Genomic DNA, 22,592 nt, shown 5'->3' with positions numbered 1-22,592 from the left:
AAAGATAACATGCCTTTCAAACCTGCTGCTGGGTTTGGAGGTTCAAAGGATGAACTGTTGCTATTTACTCAACTGTTTTAACTTCTTTACTTTTCACTTTTGTCACTTTGACGAGTAAGAACATTGCTGCTGTTCACTTATTTTCACGGCACTTTGGTAGCTGGGAGGACTGGATTCTGATCTGCTGTGCAACTGTTGCACTGCCTAATGGCAATTACTAACTTACTAACAAGAACAACATGATAATGGTGTGGAATAAAAATGCTGCTGCCTTCATTTCATGCATCTTATTTGGTCACAGTTAGCATTACAGTATAACCTGGACAAAAATATAATTGACTTGGTGCTTAATAATGCCTGGAAGCTAAATAAATACAGACACTTGATGTCCACCAAAGTCCACCGTTCTAAGTAATTAAACCTAAACATAATATATATAATTTGATGAGTCATTGCACAGTATTTTTAACCCTCACAGGACCAACTCTGCAGTCTTCATGAGCTGTGCAATGACGTGAACATGAAACGTGAACAGCTGAATCACCACTTCTGCCAATGTGCTGCTAAAAGACGCTGCAGGTTTCAGGTGAAGGACGAAGCTTGATGTCAAACCTGAATGTTCACATATTTAATAAAGAATAATGCAAACATAAGGGTTTGTAAATCTACATGTCTGCACATAGAAAGCTTAGCTACAGAGCTTTATGCATCTGTCCCCTGGATGAAAACAGAAAGTGAGGAAAAGAGGGCGATAAGAAGGAGGAAATAAAAAAAAAAAAAGTGAGTGAGTGAGTTTGTTTCCCCCTCAGAATGATGTCAGGTTGAGTGAATGATCACACCACTGGCCTGATTTATAAATAGCTCATCTCCAGGCGTGAGGCTTCGGCTGAAGGATGAGGGATATCAAGACCGCAAAAGCTACAATCTAGTTCTGCTAAAAATACTCGGCAGCAGCCAGGCTGCGGTGGCGTGAGACGATGAGCAGGAGAGGGAACAGAACTCGGATGGATGGACGGACGGGAGATGAGTTACACAACCTGCAGGAAGTCCGGATGAGCTATTGAACAAAACAAAGCACAGACGCGGCGTCTGCGCCGAACATACGTCACCGCCAGTAAATCACTTGTTAATGAACACAGCTGATGGATCAGACGAGTCTTTTAATGGGCGGCTGGTGGGTTAATACAAGATTTCCTACGAGATGCTGATACATCAGATCACAACAACGCCATGCACCAGTGATGTGTACAGAAAGTCAGAGTACAGGAGTGAAAACAGCAGAAAGTCACATCAACCAACGGTTTCTTAGTAGATGCTTTGGCCCTCAAGGAAAAATCCACCTTAAAACACTTTGACACTGTTGCAAAACACAACCGGCTTCACCGATTTAATGAAGAATAAGCAAAATGTAATAATCAGAATCCATTAAAATCAGTGTTTGCTGTCAAATTTCAACAACAGATTCTATTTGGATTGAACATTTTCACATCCGCAAATTAAACCAAAAGATTAACTTAACATTAGTTACGATTAAATACGTGATTTTAACAGTTTCTTCCCTTATTGTAGGCTGCTCTGCCTTTTTTTATGCTTCCGAAAAAAGCATCTTAACTGAATCCATCAAACACAAACTAGTCTAAAAGTTTCCCTTCAGCTCTTTCTACCCTGGAGGCCCCTAAAGCGCCAGCATTCGGCTGTATCTGTTTTTGATGCTGCCTTTAAATGGAACTTGTGATTACGCCATGGAAAGTTGTGTATATTCTTGGTGTTCAAGTAGTAACATCTGCCATAAGTCATGAGAAAACCACTGTGGGTGTCCAGAAGCCACCGAGGTTGACTATTTAGCAAGCAACAGAGAGTGTAACGTAATCTAGGAAATGCAAAGCAAAAATGAAAAGATGACGCCGTTGGGAAAATTAACTTTTACCTGAGAGGTTATAAAATTAGGAAGAAAAAGCTCCTTTTGACTAGAAGTACAAAATGGGTCAATCTGTCTCAGCTTTGCTCCACAGTGTCAGATTTTGTTCAGAGTTTACTTATTTGTTATTTGGAACCCAAAGCTAAGCTCTGTAGAATATTTTAACTGCATCTGGAGACTCCAGAAATAGAACTCCCACATCTGTGAAATATGGTGATGAAGGTGATTGCAAGGCTCTAGCAGAGGCCAAATTTAAACTACTGGCCCCTGAAAGTCTAAAAAGTTCAAAAAGATTGGTGAATATTTTACAGAACTTAGCTGTGAAATAAAAAACACGAACCCTTAACAAAACCTAAGAATGTGCAGCAACACATCACCTGAATTCTGTCTGAACTGACATGGATGGCACCATATATTATTTACCATCCACTGAAACATTAACTTCCATGGCCGCCATCATTTCTGAACACATCAGCAAACCAGTCACAACTTGTGAACTCTGAGCTTTCAGAAAATTTCTTCTCACAAGGTCATGAATGCTACATGTGGACACGTTAAGTCAGGACCTTCTGCAGCACAGAGCGGTCTGGCTGCAGCTCATTAACATTCTGCTATAGGTTGAAAAAATGTTCTGTCTTGTTTGTATTTCTTTAAACCAATCAGGATCATACTGGGCTGAAATACGTACTAAGATAATTTTCTGAATAAATGGCCGGGCTGCCTTACTGCACGATCTAAACCCTTTGCAAAGTCTGATTTTTTAAATTCCACATTTGATGAGTCAGGCTTGGACTTGGTTAACAGTAACCACAACCCCTTATGAAGGCAACAAGAACTACAACCTGCTCTTTTTCCAAGTGTGGAATATTCAGCGCAGAGGTCATCTGTTACCTCTAATTGATTTCATCTAAAAGATAGACGAAGCCTCTGCGTCTGAAATTTGAAGCCAATGCAGATGTGCCCAAAACTGCATTATTTCTACCAGCCAGCAGGGGGCGACTCCTCCGTTTGCAAAAGAATGTCCAATTGTATAGAAATCAATGGGAAAAAGATCAAACTTCTCACTTGATTTGCTACCTCAGTAAACATTTTCATAATGACTTTATGGACTCAATCCATCGTTCCATGTCTCCTTCAATACAACATGATGTTCCTTTTGTCAGTTTTGGTCCTATTTTGGACAAAAATAGGCAATAAAGCAGGATAAGTTCTCAGTCACCACTTGTTATTTACGTTTGGTTTAAAAGACAAATTTCGAATTCAAAGCTTCAAAACAGCTGTCCACAAACAAATGACGTCACAGCGGCTATGTCCACCTTTCACACACAGTCTGTGGCACTATGACTAAAATGGACGTAGCAGTTGTTGTGCTTCATTTTTGCTGCATTAAATTTGATAGACTTAGAGGCTTGATTAGCAGGAAGCCATTTCACTAAATCTCTTTTCGGCCTTTTGATAAGGATAAGAAGATATACTGCACTGGAAAATGTTTACCTAGAGGTCAAGGTTGTTCATTTTGGTCTCATAGTTGCAGAACGGTTGCTGATTAAAGTTGGTGATGTTTTGTTCAGGGGAAGTTTTAAAAAATTTGCTTTGGGCTTAAGGGGGTTACGCTATCTTGGACTTATAGCAAAACATGTTTGTTTAAAGCCACAAAATCAAGAATACTGAAAAAGAAAAACTGAGTGAAGAAGCTTCGACACTCAGGTTTGATTTTAGGCAACTTTAACATCTACTCTCCTTTTTATTGAAAATGTTGGAAGCATTTTGTTAACTGTGAAAAAGGAGTACATGATCTAGTAATTCAACAAGTATGAGCCTCTACAGAAAAACTATTCAGTTTCTGCTGTGGTGCTGGTGTCTTAAAATGACTTACACCAAACAATAATTCAGAGTAGGCTGATGCCATCCAAAATACAGATAAGTTGAAGGGTAATCAAAACCCAAAAGGCCAAAAGTTCAGGCAGATAATTTTTTCAGAGGTATTTTGGGAAATCCCTCACTGAATTTTTTTTACTCATTTTTAGGACTTCGTGTCCAAACAACGCCTGGGTTGCGGTGAAAACAAAAACTGCATTAAAGTGTATGTGAAGGTGGATTTTCCCCATAAGCATGCAAAAATATACCAGAATATTCAGTTAATTTCCACCAGAAACCCCACAAGAGAGGCGAGCGCACAAGAAGTGATGAGTGTTAGCAGCCGTCTTCACCGGGTTAATCTTTAGGAGGACTTGTTAGTGTGAGAGGAAATGGTGAGGGCAAACTGTAAGAGGAGGAAAGAAAGTGCTGTATGGACGAATACGTGAGAAAAGAAAGCAGAAGTAAAACATCACAAGAATCACAGTCCATCTAGTTGCACACATGGTGACAAAGAGGAGGACCTGGTAGAAACACAGTGTTAGAATAATCCAGCGACAGACAACAATCAACCTGTGAATGTGTGAAACGTCCAAAAGAGTCGTCTTGTTTTGTGTCATGTTCACTGGCCCACATTTTGGTGCAAATATCAAGAAATTCAAAACAACCAGTAATCAAGACACAATCCGATGGCTCTTTGAGTCACATGAGCTGATAAATTTAAAGGACCATACCAGTGGTTTTGCAGGATTTATCCCAGTAATGACAAACTGTGTATGTTTACATTGATGCCAAATAGATTTCTTTATTCCCTGTAGGTATGACAATCAACTTGTTGGAACTTGCTTTAGATGCATACTCGAGTTAATGTTTTAGTTGTGAGTCCAAGTTATGCCGTCATCTTGCAGTAATCCAGGAACTGCCAGAAAAATCTTTGTGATTTTAAGTCCTCAACATCTGAGTTTTGTTTACAAAAAAACTAAAATTCCCTTTATAAAAGAAATGTATAGGACTTGAAATAAGCGATTGAGACCAGAACCCCATGAGAAAAATGTTTTGTAAGGTAGCAGTTCAAATTAGAAGTAGGATTGTTTTCACATAGACTTTTACACAACCAGACTTGTTTTAGCAACCAGAGGAGGCGCCCCCTGCTGGCTGTTAGAAAGAATGCAGGTTTCAGCCAGTTCCACATTGGCTTCATTTTTCAGATCTGGAGGCATCAGAGTGTTAGAGTACAGATTTATGGTCTGAGATTTAAATGCTGAATGACACAACTGAGAGAAGACAGGTCAAACTGCTGAGTTGTTAAAGGTGTGCTGCATTGTTGCTTCATTAATTTCCTTTTTCCATTGTTTTAAACGTTTTCAAATAAATAATGGAGCAGTCCATGCCGAGCTAAATGCACAATTTAAAATCCTGTGCAGAAAAATAACATCATTTATCAGAGCTGGGAACTGTAGATACAGGAAGAATCGTAGGATTTTCAACTTTTCAATGGTCCTTGAACTAATCATCTGGGAAAGATATGTATTACCTATAGTCTGGAGAGTTATCTCTTTTTTTCCAGTTTTGGTAACACCTGTGGTCAAAATTTGTACGTGTTGATTTTATTTTTTTCTATTTTTGTAAAATAATAAAAGAAATTCAACAGATTTTTTTTTCTTTTTCAATGATTTATGTCATTAGAACTTGGGATGTCCAAATCTTTTTTTTAAATTCTCACCCCTGCTGATACCAAGTCCCAATTCAATACCGTTTTCCCAAAAAAGTACACACTTCGAGTATCGTAGATTACCTGTGGTACCTAGTTCACCTCCAGGTGGAAGTCCTTATTGTTGAATATTTTAAAGAGGAGGCAAATAGCTCCATCTGGGAAACACAGAGCCTTGTGGGGCTTTAACCTATTAAAGGGGCACCATGGCAAAGTCTACCGTGACACTTGAATGACCATCGGATACACTACTGTAGCCTAGCATCATACGTAGCAGCTGCCTTTTTGACCTCCATCGTGTGCTTGTGACTTGAAACAGCATTGCGAACACAAAGACAAACATCAGTCTGAAAGTTGATTTTCATACCATACTGTGAGGAATTTGATCAGATTCTAATGATATAAAGAATGTATGGTATTGAAAAACAGTAGATGTGACTGATGGTTAATGGACTACAACATGCAAACACACCGGTATGGTCCTTTAAATAAAAACAAATGATCTACCAAAAAAATATTGAGCATGCGCGCATTAACACGAAGAAACAGATGCATGGCCGTCGCACAACTTTTGACACCACTCCGATGGCTTCACACACTGTCACTCTGCTGTCCTGTGAAGCATGCATTAATGAAGAGGGGTGAGGTTGGGGAGGGAGGAGGGGGAGAGGTCTGCAGGGCGTGAGGTGAGAGGTCCCTGTGGTTGGTGAACCCACCGCCAAAGGTCGTAGAGGAAGAGGAGGTGGAGGAGGAAGAGGAACTTACATCACGGAGACAAGCAGAGTTAGAGTCCCCAAGGAGTTGTTAGTATGACAGTGTGGTTCTGGATCAGAGCACAGCCGACAGGGGGGGAGGAGGAGGGAGAGATAAAGCCCAAGGGGGGGAAGGAGAGAGGGGGAAGGAGGAAAGATAGAGCGGGAAATGTTAATCGGTCAAATCGAGCAAAAGGGGAGGAGGAGATACACGATAAGTCTGGCAGAAATAAGGTGGCCGATTTGAATCTGCGGACCACAAGGAGCGCAGAGAACACACACCCATTCACTTTAGACCTGGAAAAAACACAGCAGGGAAACTAAACCTTCATGTAGTCAAACCTTCATGTGGTCAAGTAGCATCGAAAGTGATCTGTATGAAAGTTACTGCATCATGACAAAGGCTGGAACAATCGTGAAACTCATTCCGAAGCCAAATATTTTTAAAATTTGTTTTGACTGCAGTAAATTCAAACAATTTAACAGGCGTATTTTATGTTGTTTTCCATTTTATCACTACATTGCTGTATGTGTGTTTACTCAAAGCGCACAAACAACAGCAAAATAGTCTAAAATAAGGCATATATGAGAATATAGGGGTGTAAGTAATGATTATAGCTACTGTCAATGAATCTGTCAGCTATTTTTTTTCTATCATACAGTTGTTTTTGTGTATAAAATGTCATAAGATGGTGAAAAATGTCAATCAGTCCAAGATGACGTCCTCAAATTTATTGTTTCGTCCACAACCCAAATAATCATTTTACTGTCAGAGAGGAGTGAGAAAAAAGAAGGAAGTGTCACAGAATTTGGCCTTTTTTTCTTTAAAAATGACTAATTGGTGATTATTTCAGTAGTTGGCAACTAATCAATTAATCGTTGCAGTATTCAATAATGCCATACTGCTGCTTATGTGTGGTTAGAATCCGTTATTTCGTTCTGTTCAAGCTTTACGCTCCACTATCATTCACAAAATCACATATCGGACTCTAATCTTCATCTGTTCTGAACATCAGCGAGCAGCAGCTGGTAAAACCTGGATGTCAGTGGTCGTATTAATCAGTGTACGTTGGGATTATGCTGCTTACTGTCCATATACGTGGGTTTGAATGTAGAATATTTCTGGGGTTAATTGTTTTAATGTACTGCTTTAAAGCAGCGTGACCTACTTTTTTTTTAATCTGACTATGGAGAGGCAAATATGAGACAAGCTAGTGGTCACAGTAATGATTTAATTTTTAAACATGACCAGAAACATGGTTTTATTTTTCCCCACAGGTCAGCTGAATGGGTGGTGGGAAGTGGCCCGACCGACGGCTGAGAGCGCTGATTTCACTGTGTAAAATTAGCACTTCTCTTGGTTTATTTAGATACTGGGATGATCAAATCACTTGAGAAGCTGGAACCACTTAAAATTCTGGTTGAACATTTAATTGGAGGGAGCTGATAATGATTAATTACTCCGTAACAGTGATCCCACTTAGATTGTAGCGGTGAGACCATTAATTTCCCTTCTCCAGTCATCAGACACATAAATCAGTTTTCAGTCGGGCCTTTGGTGATCGTTGAAGCACAGAAGTAAAAGCCAAACTACAAGGAAATCACTACAGCAGAGAAGAAGATACAGAAGAAGAAGAAACCTTCAAGAGCGTCTACATACAACAGTGGAAGAAAGTTCAGCATTACTGAGGTTAAGTATTTTAACATTACCATTGCATCAGTCAGTGCTTTCGATCTGAGAAAAAAGCATGAACATTTTAGTGCTTGTGCATATTATAACGTAGCTCATATATTGATTATGTTTTCTATGATTAAACACAGAAGCGTTAAAGTTTGTCTTCAACCATTACAAGGGGAATCCAAGGCAATGTCATAAATATCAGTGTGTCATAAAACATGGGCCCCAGATCAAATGAATGATGAAGCGCTGAATCCAGTGAGTCTGTATATTTACCTCCATACATCCAGACTGTCCTCTGTCTGAGTCGGCCTGCCTGCCGCTGTCTCTGCTGTGGACGTTCTGTCCTCCTGCCTGCAGCCTCCTCTCTTCTCTAAAGTTCTGCTCCTGCAGCTTCTTGTTGAGGATGCGGGCTGCGTTTTCAGCCAGCGTGTAGCCCGGCGGGGCCGACAGGTCCTGCCGTATGCTCACCACCTCTGGGTTTTTGTCACCCTGCGTCTCCACTATCAGCTGCACTGGGCTGGGTGAGCGCCCCCTGGCCGTCCGCAGGCACTCCTGCACGCTCCGGGGGTCCGTGGCAAGAGGTCCGTGAGCGGGGCTGGGTTCGGTGGTGGAGGGCGGTGTGGGGCGAGAGCGACTGGGGGACTTGTTGAACTTCTGCATGGAGTCGTAGACCACCGGGGTGTGGTCGATGATGTTGAAGAGGCTGGAGAGGCCGTCGTTGATGGTGGTGTGGACGGGGCTGTCGCGAGTCGTGGTGGAGCGAGCCCACGCCGACTCGTTGTTTCCCTTCTGGGGTGTGGTGGGGGTGGGAGCACGGCTGTTGTTGGGCAGCTCAGCCTTATTAGATGTGGACAGTTTGCGCTGAAGCTTAGGCGAGCCGTACTTTGGTGAACAGCAGGGACGCTCAAACTTGCTCTGGACCACAGGAGAGTACTGAACCTTCCTCATGCTGCGAGATGGGGATGAGATGGGGGTGCCGCCGCCCTTCGGGGTGAGGCAGCGGTGAGGGCTGCTGGTCAGGTTCCTCAGGAGGTCCGTCTGCAGACCCACACTGATGGTCTGGGTGGTCTGAGTGCCTCGTGTGGTGAATCCGTTGGTCTGGCAGGCAGTGTCCCGGACGACGGGCCCCGGTGGAGAGCGGATGGCGTTCCTCACAGAGATGGCCACCTCCTTCATGTCGTCACTCAAGTTTCTAGAGAGCTGGAGCTCCAGAGAGGAGGCATAGCCCACTGTGGGGCAGATAGGAGACTGGCTAGGAGAAGTCCTCAGCCCCCCGCTCTCCAGAATACATGGCCACCTTGTGGTGCTGAACACCTCATCCGGCCCGCTGGCTCCCACCCCGGCCTCCCCTCCACCCCTGGCTTTGGTCCCCTTGGCGTACAGGAATTCGGGGTCTTGGGCAGTGGTGCGCTCGGCTGCCCCGGGTCTGGTGGGGCTGTGGAGGAGGTGAACCCCATAGTGCTCCACTCCCACCCCTGTCGCCCCGGCTCCGTTGCCCCTCAGCGGGGACTTGTGGCAGTGCTCAGGGCTGCTCAGGGTGCTGGTGGTCAGGGTGGCGCTGGTGGTGAGGAACCAGGAGGCTGGCTGGAATGGACCGGGAATGACGGGCTCTCCTTCCCGGATCGGACCTGGAATGGGGGCGGGTGACTCGAAGTCCCAGCCCTTATTGTTGAACTCCTCAATGTACTTGAGGTCGTCCGGGGAGAGAGGTGGGGTGACGTCGTCTTGGCCCTGATCGCCGTGGCGAGTCTTGTCGGGGAGGAACGGCGAGCTGTCCATTAACCGCTGGAAGTCGCTCATGGAGCACACTGACTTGGCTCTGGACACAAACACATTATTACCATTAACTTCAGCAAAATATCCCAACAAACATCCAACCTGATAAATGATCTCAAAATCTTAAATGTGTCAATATACATATATGTATGTGTGTGTGTGTGTGTGTATATTTATATATTTCTGGTAAAGTAACTCAAAGCCTTTCAATGTTTTAAAACTGTCTGAATTATTTAACAGCGTAGTGAGCAGGATCTCTTCCCTGCCATAAAAGAAACCTTCACCGGGGGGAAACTCCCTGTCACTTCAAGTAACACTTATTAGAACCAACAGCCGATCTACCAGGGGACCGATGCGTATGTATGAGAAACAGAAATGCAGCAGTGAGCTGAATAATCTGCAGCTTTTCAGACCTGTTCTTGCTGAAAATTTTACTGTTGACATGTATTAAAATGCAGCAGCTTCCTGAACTCAGTTTGCCTCAAAGTTTTCTCAGGAGGTTACCTGAGCAGACTTCCACCCTCCCTCATCTCCTCGTCTGCAGGATCTCCTTCTCTCTCTGAAATCTCGTTCAGGGCCTGAAACACAACAGATATAATAGTTAAAGCATGTGGAGATGGTTCTGTGTAAAATGATTTATAGACCGTAACACCAAGAAGATTCTAAATTGAATATCTGTCATTTGAAAACTGTGAAAAACAATCAATAAAACACACAAACTGGCTGCATTTTGGTAATCCGAACATACATCTTCTTTTTAATGGCATACAGACGCTGAAAAATAACTTTGAAGAGTGATTTTTGTTCCACAAACTTTTAAATATCGCTCCCTAGAGTGTTAAAGGATGTTCGCTGACTCTACGGACTGGTGTGATGAAAATAATTGGGATATCTGTCTCAGCTAAAATGAGACCATGTTGATGTTCATGTTAGGGGGGTAGCAACGTGTTCGTTAAATTAAAATTTACATTTAGATGAATTCCCATTAAAAGATCTTTTACCTCAGTTGTTCCCCACAGTGAAGCTGTCTGGATCCTAAAAAAATGTAGTTAAGCTTTTCTGGGAGGAAGTTTTATGGATATTTTATGCTTCCTTGGAGCTGCGAGCGCCTCAGGAGTTAAAGATACTTAAGGAGTTTGAGATGTGAGTTCAGTGTCGGAGCACAGAAGTGCCAAAATAAAAACAGTGTTTTTATATAACTGAATGCTTTGGTCAAAGGCTGCAAAAAAACTGAATTATTACTTAGCAACTAATCAACCTTTAACTACCTCAATTAGTTATTTTTTCATTAAAATGCCACAAAACACCAGTGTTAGCAGCTCTGTGAGGCTGTACTTAGACGTAGTGGTATCAACATTGGTGAGGACACATTAAACAGGGTTTTGAACAAATTATTGTAGGATTGTATTGTAGGAGTGAAATATTAAACCGAAGTACTGGACATACTGAATTGTTGGTACTGCTAGATGAGTTCACAAAAGTTCATCAGTAATAGGCGATGAAACTTAAGATCAGAGAAAACTTTAATGATACTGAAGGAAATACTTGAAATAAAGATATACCCTTCAAAGTCATTGACTAGAGATGTCTTAATCCCAATTCTAAGTTTTGGATCCTAAGATGGGGAACGGTGTTCATGGCAATTTTTAATTTAATGGTATGAGTAGCAAATTAAGCCGAATTCTTTATTCGCATCCATTCTCACATGGATAAACAAAACAAGCTGCAACGTCACCTGCTTTTTTTTAGTGTTTCAGATACTTCCAGGATATAAGAATGTGTCCTAAATTAGTCCAACTTGATTTAACCATCCAGCACTGGCTGGAGTTCATTCAGCATAGAAGACTTTGTCATGGCTCCCCAACAAGCAAGAGTCTCACAATGCCCTGTGCTCGCAAACACAGAAAAGTCCACCTCCCCTGGCCGCTACAATAAGAAACAGTAAGAGGCTTCACCTGGTGGTGCAACCAGTAGCTACAATATTCAAAGAGTGTATTATTTCGGAAATTTCTAGAATGCATTTGTAGGAATTTCATAGACAAAGGATCAATAAAGTTTTGTCTTATCTCATTTTAAAATGGTACCAGGTATCAGCAGATACTAAATATAAAATGACTCGGATCAGGACATTCCTACCATAGACTGTACATAAAAGATGAATGCAAACAACCATTTCAAGCTATGAGTTTTGAATTTGGCTGCCACCATTTTGGTCTTTTTAAACCAGTCGTAATGAGTGAAGGATAAATCTGACTTAGAACTCAAGGATACTATGACTGTATTACCCTGTCAATCTTCAACATACCCTGCTTTATCATCTATTATACTCTAAATGGGAAAATAGTTTACAAAAGGAACATCACGTTGTACTGAAAGGGATTTGAAGCTAGTGACTGACACCATAAACTCAACAGGAAAATGTTTACTGAGGAACAAACCAAGTAAGAAGTAGGGTCATTTTTTCATAGACTTCTATACAATTTGAATTCTTTTTGCAAGCAAAGGAGGCGCCCCCTGCTGGCTGTTAGAAAGAATGCAGGTTTAAGGCACTTTCAAATTAAGCTCTTACTACCATCATCCCCAGACCTTGATGTTGCTTTTCAAAGCTCTTTTTGTACTTTTGTCCTTATCTAGACTGATATGCATTACCTCCTTCATGCAGGGGAACCTCTTCTCACTCTCCAGTCTGGAGGGTGGTGGGACTTCCAGGCCGCTGAGGGGATCCAGAGACAGTGCGTCCAGGAACAGGTTCTCCGTTGGGCCTTTCAGCCTCATCGCGGCGCCCTGCTCCTCCAGCATGGCCTCAGAGTCGGAGTGGGAGCGTTTGGGGGGAGGCGGGACAGGAGTGGACGTACAGGGGGAACGAGGGGCCCGAGGCGACCGGGGAGCGCTGCAGGGACTGTCCTGAGGTGAGTACACGCCTCTGTGGGCCGAGCTGCCATCTTTGACGTCAATGCCTTCGCCTCGCCGGGTGTTCAGCTCTCTCTGCATCTGCATCATGAATAACACATAGATGTATGAGTCTTGTTTTCTGGAAGATGTAAAATGTAAACAAACAGTAAAACTGGAACTGCTGCTCCTCTCAGTCCCATGTTCATCCATAGAAGGATGATGCATCTAAATTTGGTAAATAGCTTTTATGTAGTTTGCTGAACTCTCAGGAAAAAGCTTGAGAAATAATGCGTCGATTTCTTGGAATTTATGGAACTGCTACAGATATTTTTTTCTTTTTTCTGACCTCTGATTTTATGGGTGCATTTAAACTGAATGTGCCGGTCTCATTAACTACTTTCGTATCATGTTTATTTATAGTTTTATGAGTTTTATACTGCTTAGATAGTCTTTAAGATGCCACATTAGGTTATTTCTGGGTGGAATAATTAACATGATTTTTCACTGGCAATTTGTTTACAGTCATACTTTTTAATTTTGATCTTGCAACATATTCTGTCCCATCTTTTTCATTTTTGTTCCCGTCTGAGTTGGACTGGACACTCTAAATGAAAGGGGTAGATGAACATTTTGAAAAATATTTTCAAATGGAAACATATTCAGACACCAAATAGCTTAGCTTAGCATAAAGTTTGGCAAAACAGGAGGACCAGCTGCTCTAACTTTGTCTGAAGGAGAAAAAAAAAATTCTCCAGGTGCCAGTTTGTACACGAAGCAAAGTTAACTGGCTGCTGGCAACAGCTTCATATTTACTGTACAGACTTTACACCTAACAACAGGCTCAACAGTAAAAAGCATTATTTCCAAAACATACCACATCAATTTATAAGTGTCCTAGCCTCTTTAAATGACCAGACTGAAGATTTCCAATTCTTGTCTCCATCAGTACAAACTGTAACACGAGAAAGTGATAAATATGAACACGCTAGGCATTTACGAGTTAAATATGTAACTCATTAGAGCCAAACTGACTTTTGAGGAAGACAAATGAGAGTTCAGTAAGTCCTACAACATTATCTTAGCGAATAGTAAAAATTATTTTCTTACAGAACCTAAATCCTTTATGTAGATGACATTGTCTCCTCTGTATCTTTACAGAATGTACATCTCTATGCAGATGATACAATTTTGTACTGTTGTGTGGATTCTGTTCAGATCCCTTCAGTGATGTTTTGTCGAGTTACAAGTTGCGCTCAATAACCACAACCAGTTCTTAATACAGATAAAACTAAATTCAAGCCAATTATAAAAATCTTCTCATCTCTACTTTGAGAGGTACAAATAATGAATGAGTCCTGGAGTACAATTATCTTGCATGAGAAACTGACATTTAAATAATATGTGTCCAAACTGGTGACTGAATAACACAACAAATTGGTTTCTTTCTCACACACACACACAAAAAAAAAGCCTCTGCATTTAAAAAAAGACACTTCTGGACGCAACTTCTTTATCAGTTTTGGATTATGGTGACATGCATGTCTCAGCTGTGACTCTCCAGTCCTTGATTTAACACTGGTGATGGTTATAATACTCATCATGATTACCTGTGCAAAGGTTGGATGGTCCTCACTAAAACATGACAGAGTTTTACTTGTTTCTAAGGCCCTTATTGCTTTTTTTGTTTTTTTCTTTTCTACCCCCTTACATTAATTCATTGCTGTCTTTTTACCATACGCATTTATTCTGCAGGTGCCGGCTGTTTTTACGGAGCTTGGAAAATCCACTTTAACTCAGTGTGCACCTGCAACCTGACATAACCTCCAGAAACATTATAGAGCTGGAGTATTTTCTATCCTTCGGGCTGTTTGTGGTTTTAATTTTGCTTTATTTTAGCCATGACTGTTCTTGTTTTAGATGACTCATTAGTTTTCACATTTTAAATGCTCTAATTAATGTTTTTTATTACTTTACTAACTTTGCCTTCTAATCCTTTTAATATTTTTCATTGTCCAAGTTTCTAGACTTTTTTTTCCCTACACGGTTACTACATTGTAAACGAGGCCTCTGTAGCTCAATTTATTCAGAGTTTAATTAAAGGCTGAATTAAGGAATGAATAAATAAAACAACCATTTGTAGATAAGGATCCCATAACATTAGCTTTCTTATGAAACAGTGACATTCATATCATAGTGAGTGGGACATTTAAAGGTAAAAAATATACTTGACGTTGTTTCTAATAACCTCAAACATAAAGTATGAAGTCTGCTTGTATTTTAATACTGTAATTAGGGTCCGAGCACCCAAACGGTGCGAAGACCCTATTGGAACTGTTCGGGTTTTTATTATTCTTCATGCCAAAGAGACGTGTTTTTGAGGTCCTAAACGTACTCGAAACTGCCCAAAACTTGGCACACACATCAGACCCGGTGAAAAGTTTTATAATTTGGTGGAAATACACACCTCAATAGGAAAATGGCTCCACAGCGCCACTGTGAAAATTTCAACGGAGTCCCGTTGGAAGCACATTTGACCGACAGCTACGCAATTTGGTAGGCATATAGAGCAGGTCAGGACGAACAAAACAGTCCCCCTGCGCCAAGCTCTAAAATGCAACATGGCTCAACTGCACTCCCTACAATATTTCAACAGAGTTCCATCGTGGCTACTTTTCACCTAGCACTACGAAATTCGGCACACATATGTAACAACTTATGACACACAAAAAAATCCATTAGTACATTTCCATAAACCCGACACAAAATCTGCCACGTTGGAAGAATGGCGAGCATGCCGGGCCATTTTCACTCAAAAATGGCCATTTTATCCTCTGCTATGGGGTATGTCATACACACCTGAAATTTGGCCAGCTCAAACTACAGGACGTGGGAATTAAAAGTTATCAAAACACTCCGCAGATGAGGCCCGGTTTGGAAATGGTGGCCCGTGCAATTTTCAATCAATGGCCATTTTGGCCCTGCAGGTGTTTCTGGCATTCAACGGAGTCCCGTCGGAAGGCCGTTTCACCGACACCTACAAGATTCGGTGGGCATGTGTAGCAGGTCAGGACACACAAAAAAGTCGATCAGCGCCAAGCCCTAAACAAAACAGGAAGTCCGCCATATTGAAAAAAACATGGTGAGAATTTTGTGGTTTTCGCCCATTTTGGGCCATTTTGAATTAAATGGGACGTGCTGTGTAACTTGCCTGTAAGTGCTCCGATCTCCCTGAAACTGTACACGTGTGCTCCGAGTCCAGTCACAGCGCATTAAACACATATGCACACCGACTGGCTCAGTCACACTGCTGCGAGAAACGAGGAACCGTCAAATGCCGCTTGCTGCTTTGATTTAACACTGTAACTTTTCATTTTATTTAACATACATACCATTAGAATCATCTCTGCAGGAAGCAAAAAAAGTTGGCCCACATACTGACTCAGCTACTTCATTAGTCCAGCTCTATAAAACCAGCAAAAACCTCTAATATGGTTCTTTACATTCACCACAGCAGTTTCAATTAAGCAGGGGAGGCTTTTTGGCGCATGAACCAAATCTCTAACAAGCAGACACTGTATTCTCCTGCTGTATTACTCCACTGTGAGCTTCTCGGTAATCCACCTGCAACATTCGAGGTTAAGCGCCTTGTTCAGGGCTTGAAGGTGAAGGAAGAACAGCCACATTACTCATTCATTTTCACCCTGCCAGTCTGAGCAGCTCAGCCGATGACCTGCTCTTTATAGTTTGCTGCAACATTGCTGAATAATGCATCTGCGCTTCCTGCTGTGTATCTCCATCCACTGGCGCATCAGCACTTTTTCCTTTTTTTTTCTCTCTCTCTCTCTCTCTCCTGAGCTAGAAAACGTGAACTGTGTTCAGAGAGCTGCTCTATATGGTTATATACCCTCACACTCATGTCATATTAATGGCCGTACTTCCTGCCCTGAACGACAGACACAAACAAGGTGCAACGCTGCATTTTGTCTAATTAAATTGTGCGAAGGACATCAATTATTCAGTGATGCTCAGTATTTATTTTATCTAATACCAAGAAACAGAGAAGATAATCGCCCTGGGTCCTTTGTCACTGTTCCTTTATCTTCTATGCTTTCAAAACCTTAAAAAAAAATGGCAGTGGGGCTACAACTACTGATTATTTTCAGTATTCGTTCTTATGTTAATTATCCTTTTGATTTACTGCTGAATCCTTCGTCTATAAATTGTGAAAGTAGCTGCCTATATTTCCCTATCTCTCCGTCTGCCTCATTTCTTTCTACTCAGGTGTCTGTCGCAAAAGAAATCTTTAGTTCTCAGACGATACCTGATTAAATAAAGATTATATATCGCTGTGTTTGCCTGCTTTCTTTAGCAAAAGAACCTCTATGAGATATAGCTGGTTAAAAAATAGAAGAAGCAAGCTTTAGAATCCTGTCGTCGATTTCTCTGTCGTCGTCTATATTATGGGGGGGAAAAAACACCACCACAACGATTAAGGTTTGGACAAAACACCTTTAAATGACTTGAACTGTTTACTTGTTGAAAATATAACAGTAACTGTTTTTCAAGCAAAAATACCAAACATGTCCCGTTTCCTGTTAATCAAATAAGAAGATTTGAACCTTTTCTGTTTTCTGTTGCTCTAAACTGAATATTTTGCATCAACAATATGATGCACTTTAGCCTCTGAGAAATGTTTTATTATTATTATTATTATTTTTGTCTTTTATAGCTTCAACATTTTATTTGCAAAAATATCTAACCAAGCAACTGATAAGAAAAATAATTACTATGAGCTGCAACACAAATCCTCACATATGAGAATCTGTAACTACAAATGTTTGGCGTTTATGTTCAGTGAATAACAGAATGTTTGATTATCAGCAGCTTTTGTTCATTCATCAGTTGTTCTGAAGCTTTAGATTGTAACACAGGACTTGTTTAGAATTTAATCCTAATTAAAAAATAAATACTTTTAAGGACCTCTCATCAACACATCACAAAACCGGGCGGCAGGTTTTACTTTAAAAATGACTAAAGCCAGAAAGAAAAGTCATTTGATTTTCAACTGTTATGTCGGGACACTTAGCAAAGTTAAAATTGTGATATTTTAGCAAAATCACTTTATTCTATATGTCTCATTAAAACAATTGCCAAAAAATATAGTGTTTGCATGAACCGGCTCCTGTTAAATAATAAATAAATAAATAAATAAATGTGCTTTTTGGCAAAACCTTGAAACAATTTTAATGAGACCTGTGATCAACATTGGAAGAAAAATCTGAAAATTTCTCCGCTAAACTGCAGAATGTGTTTAAAAAATAGGAGACAGTATGGAAACGAATTAAACTCTAAGTAGGAAAATATCTATATTATGTAGAGTCACAATTTGTTTTATCCAGTGATGTTAACACTTGTGATAAATTTGAAAAATAAATGCTGCATATGGTGATTTTATTTATTTATTTTAAAAAAAAATCAAAGAAATTGAACATTTGTTTTTTTCCTATTTTAATGATAATGCATTATAGCTGTGTTGTACTGCAGACAAGACATTTTTGAGACGTCTCTACGTCCAGTCATGGTCATGCTGCTTCCATAGAGGTGCAGGACTTTATACTTCGCTAATAAAAGAGCCATCAATGAATACCAATATGACAGAAGCACCCATTCCCAGAAACTTCAGAGGGTTCAGAGGGTTAAAGCCACCTTGTATGTAATTGTATGTAATTAAAGGCACCTCTGTGGTAAATAACAGAAACGTTAGACTCCCTGTGAACATCCATCCCGTTCACTCTGTGGCTGTGCTCTCGGCTAAAATGTCTTATGAAAAGAAAAAGAGGCTGAAGGTTCGCTGTCAACCTCAGAGACAGATGAGTGATGTGATACAACAAGTACTAAACGGATCTGCTGGTGTGACTGATTCATTTCCTCCATATTGATCCAACACCTGCTTGATCCTTTCCTTGCTCCTCTCTTATTTTTCTGCTCTAACTCTACCACTCTCTCTCCCCCTCCCCGTCTCACCCTCTCCATCTTGCGGTGGAGCTCCCTCATGCTGCCGTCCCACTCCTGCCTCTCCCGGTCGAAGCGCTCCAGCAGCTCGGCCCTCTCTCGGCTCCACCTCTTCTCTCCGTGCTGCAGCTTCCAGCGGAGGTCCAGCGACGTGCTGTGGCTCTCGGCCAGCAGCCGCCGATGCTCCTCGCGCTCCTGCTTCAAGGGCCAGTCGGGGTCTCCGGTCGGCTCCTCTTCGCCTCCCTGAGCTTCACCTCGCACCTGACCCCGGGCCTCCTCCTCCAGCTGGTCAAAGAGCAAAGACTGGTGTTATTAAGCTGCACAAAGAGATAATTAACATATTACAGTGTATAAAAAATGCCTTTAGACGGAGATATCTGCTGACAAGTGCTTAAAATCTAGTTTTTAAATGCATTTATATTTAATTTGCCTTTAATGTAAGCGGTTTCTTTGTAATTTCAGTGAAATATTGCTTCATTTGAACAAGAGGGTGTCAAAAGTTTACAGATGAAAAAAACAGCCTCTGGTTTTTGTTCTTAGTTTTTGTCTCCCCGGCTGTGGATCGATACGTTTTTAGAGAGGTAAAATGCCCCCATTTATCCTAAAAGTGCCATCAGAGGTATTAGGTTATCTTTTAATCTTATATTTGTTTGTGTATTTTTATGTTTATTTCTGTCTTTCAGTTGAATAAAATGAAAACAGAAGCCAAATGTTCATCCAGCTGCAAAACAATACGTCAAAACAGACGAGAGAAACGACTGACGAGTGAAGCGAGTTGTCGTTTCAACAAACGATGAAACTGTATGAATGAGCCGACAATCTAACGGCTCACTGGGGCTGATCGGTGTCGTTCTGCAAATGCTGCAGATGAGGAGGTTTATTTTAAATGAAGCCACTGTGATCAGATTTGTATGAACAAAAGAATTAATAAAAAGAAAACTGATTCAGAGCAAGGTGTTGTGGGAGAGATGAAAAAATCACAACAAATTAAAGGAGATTTAGAGCATAACTTACAGTGATGTGCAGTGGATGAGTGTTTGCTCAAAATCTCATCAAAATGAATTTATGTCAAGTTTACACATCAAGTCAAGAACACACATAATAACCCAAACAATGCAGACGACATACAGGCTGTGATAAAAATAATCGGCAATAAAAGTTTGACATTTTGGGAAATATGTTCATTTGCTTTCCTGCTGATGATTAAATATGAAGGTCACTCTCATGTCTGTGTGACAAATACGTATGATAATTAACCAGCTAGTTAGCTTAGCTTAGCATAGCATAAACATCAGAATTACCCAGTGGTAGTAGCTAGCTAGCTTTTTATCGTGTCTTCTTCTTCCTTCTTTTTATGGCAGGTAGCAACTGCTGTTAACCCTTTATAAGGCACTCCTTGAAATACATTTCAACCCTGGGGTGTTATTGAAGGATATTTCAAGATATTTTTACTGTTGTGACTTAAAAAAAAAAAAAAAATGTTGCAAATCAGGATGAATAAAGTTACCATATATGGTAACTTCTACAGTTAGATTTAATTTTAGTTTGAGGTAATGACACTTACACAACCAGTAACAAAGCGTTTATAAAGTGCCTGGAACATTTGTTTAGTGACATTTTTTGTAAGGTGGTGATATTGGCACTGATATTATTTATACTGATATATATTTATACACATATATTTATACTGATGTATACTGATATTGTTGAATTTCCCTTCTGGGATAAATAAAGTATTTTTCATTTCATTCATTTCATTTCATATAAAAACTAAATCAAAGTGCACATGGTTCTTCAACCTCAAGGAGAGGCACAGGGTGGACGTATTGAACATCCAAGGAAGTCACCAAATATGGTCACTTGCCCCATAACGGGTTACAAAGCCGTACTTTAACCCTTTATGTGGCATCTTAATCGTTACTGGCTCTGGATTAGTTACCATATTATCACATGTGCGTTATTAAAATTATGGTAGTATTTCATGTATTAAATATCACAGTGATGGTTTAGAAATCCATACTTGCAACTTGAGAAAATATGAAAATTAAACACATTTTCACAAATTTGTTGACACATTTGGAAAAAAAATGGTACAAAGACAGAAGAAACTCACTTTGCTTTGTGCAGTGTGTTTCTTTTTTCGATTTAGTTTTTGGTTGCTTTAATTTTTTCCCATCTTGTTTTCACTTAAGTAAAGATGCTTTCATAATTTGCTTTTTTTTAAATTGCATTGGTTTCTCAAGCTGCAATTCCCCGTGTTCATGTGGACCTGCAGAGTAACAAATGAGCAACAAATGTGAAATTAAACAAACATGAAATAACATGTCTAGTTGTGCAAAGTTGGATTGTTACATTTAGACTAAGCAAGGTTAATGGTCTCCAGTTCCTACACAAAGCTGTGGATCGAACGCATTAATTGCGCAGACACAGCAGTATTGATCTTCTCAAAGTGTGGAAGTGTGCTCCTAAAAATGTTTGAGATTCTTGCAGGGGAGGGAAAAAAAGGAGAGGAAACTGGATGTTAAGTGGTCAAACGAACCAAAAATAAATAAAACCAAAAAGAGCAACCAAAAATAATCCCTGATTTTAAATTTCTGCTATTAAAAAACAGACACGGTGAGATGATGAGAGTTTATCAGGAACCACTGCTGGTTATTCTGCAGCCAGCGGTGACAGACGGTTTAAACTGGGCTGAAGGCTGCCCTCCCAAATTTATATTTCAAACTGCACTCCGGTGGGAGGGAGGAGGGGAGAAAGGGGAGGGTGTGAAGCGAGGATTCAGACGTCCCGCAGAAATCTTCAAAGCCGCAGAACAACGAACGGGGAGCTTCTCTTTTTCTGCAGAACAGAGCTTTGTAATCTTCAGACAGGCTTTGATCCCACAACATAATGTACGTTGTGTGCTGCAGCCGTGTGAAGAGCAAGTCAAGGCTGTCCTCAGAAACAAGCTTACATAACTCCCATTCACAATGTTTCCTTGTGTGCTTCTTTATCGGGTTTTAAAACTGTCTGATTAGACGCTGGAGAGGGTGACATGTGCATTAATAACCGCTGAGGGGTCAAGACGTGAGCCTTTATAAATATAGACAGTTATTTAGGAGTGAGCCAGAGCTCCAAACCGGAGCGTGAAACATGAGGCAGGCTGACATTAATATCTGCTCATAGTGATTTTAAAAAATAATCTCTACTTATATCCACCTATAAATACACAGGTGAAGCTAATTTTCTATTCTGCTCTACTGGGCAGCATAATGAATAAAAAGCACATTTCTAAATCTTAATCAGAACAGTGGAGCGAGTAAAGAGCTCAGCGTTGTGTTATCAGTACAGTATAAGTACATTAGTTCTCGACCTCTGCTCTGTGGAAGGATTGAACCATGTAAGAGCTTCACAGATTAAAAGCAGCAGAGTTAAAAAAGATAATCTTCCGCCTATTAGTCAAACTTCTTAATTGGTTCCCGGGTGCTGCCGTTTCCTTTCTGCCAGATAAAGCTGGAGAGGCGATGCTGCTCTGACAGGCGCGGGTTTAAAATTTCATCTCCCAACAAAGTGGTCAAAGAAGAACATATTCAGTATCATGAAACTGACTGTGAGCTCATTTTTTTCTACTTTGGTGATCACCTGTCTTGCTTCAACTCTCAGTGGGGGGAAAAAAAGTTGAGTTTAAATTGGGCACAGCAGATAATGATACTACCACCGCCATGCCGACTAAACTTGGATTCAGTATCCCTCCTATACAAACCTGAAGTCCAGCGCAAGCTAGAATAAGAGTTTAATTTATAGAAGGGTTCCTGATGAAAACTACAGTATATCCACTATGAAACATTACCCACTTTTTAAAGTTAAACTTGTAATAACTATTTTTTCTGCCCTCTGAGAAGCATCAAAAACAAGCAATATTGATATATAATCATCATTTCATTTAGCACACAGCTGATTATTTGCGCATCTGGTATTATCATTAAGTTTCTGGCCAACTGGCAAAATGTTAGA

At 40.6% G+C, this 22,592-nt stretch overlaps 1 protein-coding gene across 1 annotated transcript in view; it reads right to left on the bottom strand.

The window, feature by feature from the left end:
- mtcl1 (microtubule crosslinking factor 1) overlaps nt 1-22,592 on the bottom strand; it is a 104,288-nt gene that overhangs the window by 5,114 nt on the left and 76,582 nt on the right. The window contains exons 11-14 of the mRNA XM_008279677.1: nt 18,612-18,884; nt 12,345-12,686; nt 10,200-10,273; nt 8,193-9,738 (exon numbers count right to left, since the gene is read on the bottom strand). Of these exons, the coding sequence (XP_008277899.1) occupies nt 8,193-9,738; nt 10,200-10,273; nt 12,345-12,686; nt 18,612-18,884 (2,235 nt within the window). The remainder of the gene's footprint in view (nt 1-8,192; nt 9,739-10,199; nt 10,274-12,344; nt 12,687-18,611; nt 18,885-22,592) is intronic.

The sequence above is a fragment of the Stegastes partitus genome, unplaced genomic scaffold (assembly GCF_000690725.1).
Source record: "Stegastes partitus isolate 25-593 unplaced genomic scaffold, Stegastes_partitus-1.0.2 Scaffold167, whole genome shotgun sequence".
In the NCBI taxonomy this organism is placed as follows: domain Eukaryota; kingdom Metazoa; phylum Chordata; class Actinopteri; family Pomacentridae; genus Stegastes; species Stegastes partitus.
This window is presented reverse-complemented; position numbering and strand designations above follow the sequence as displayed.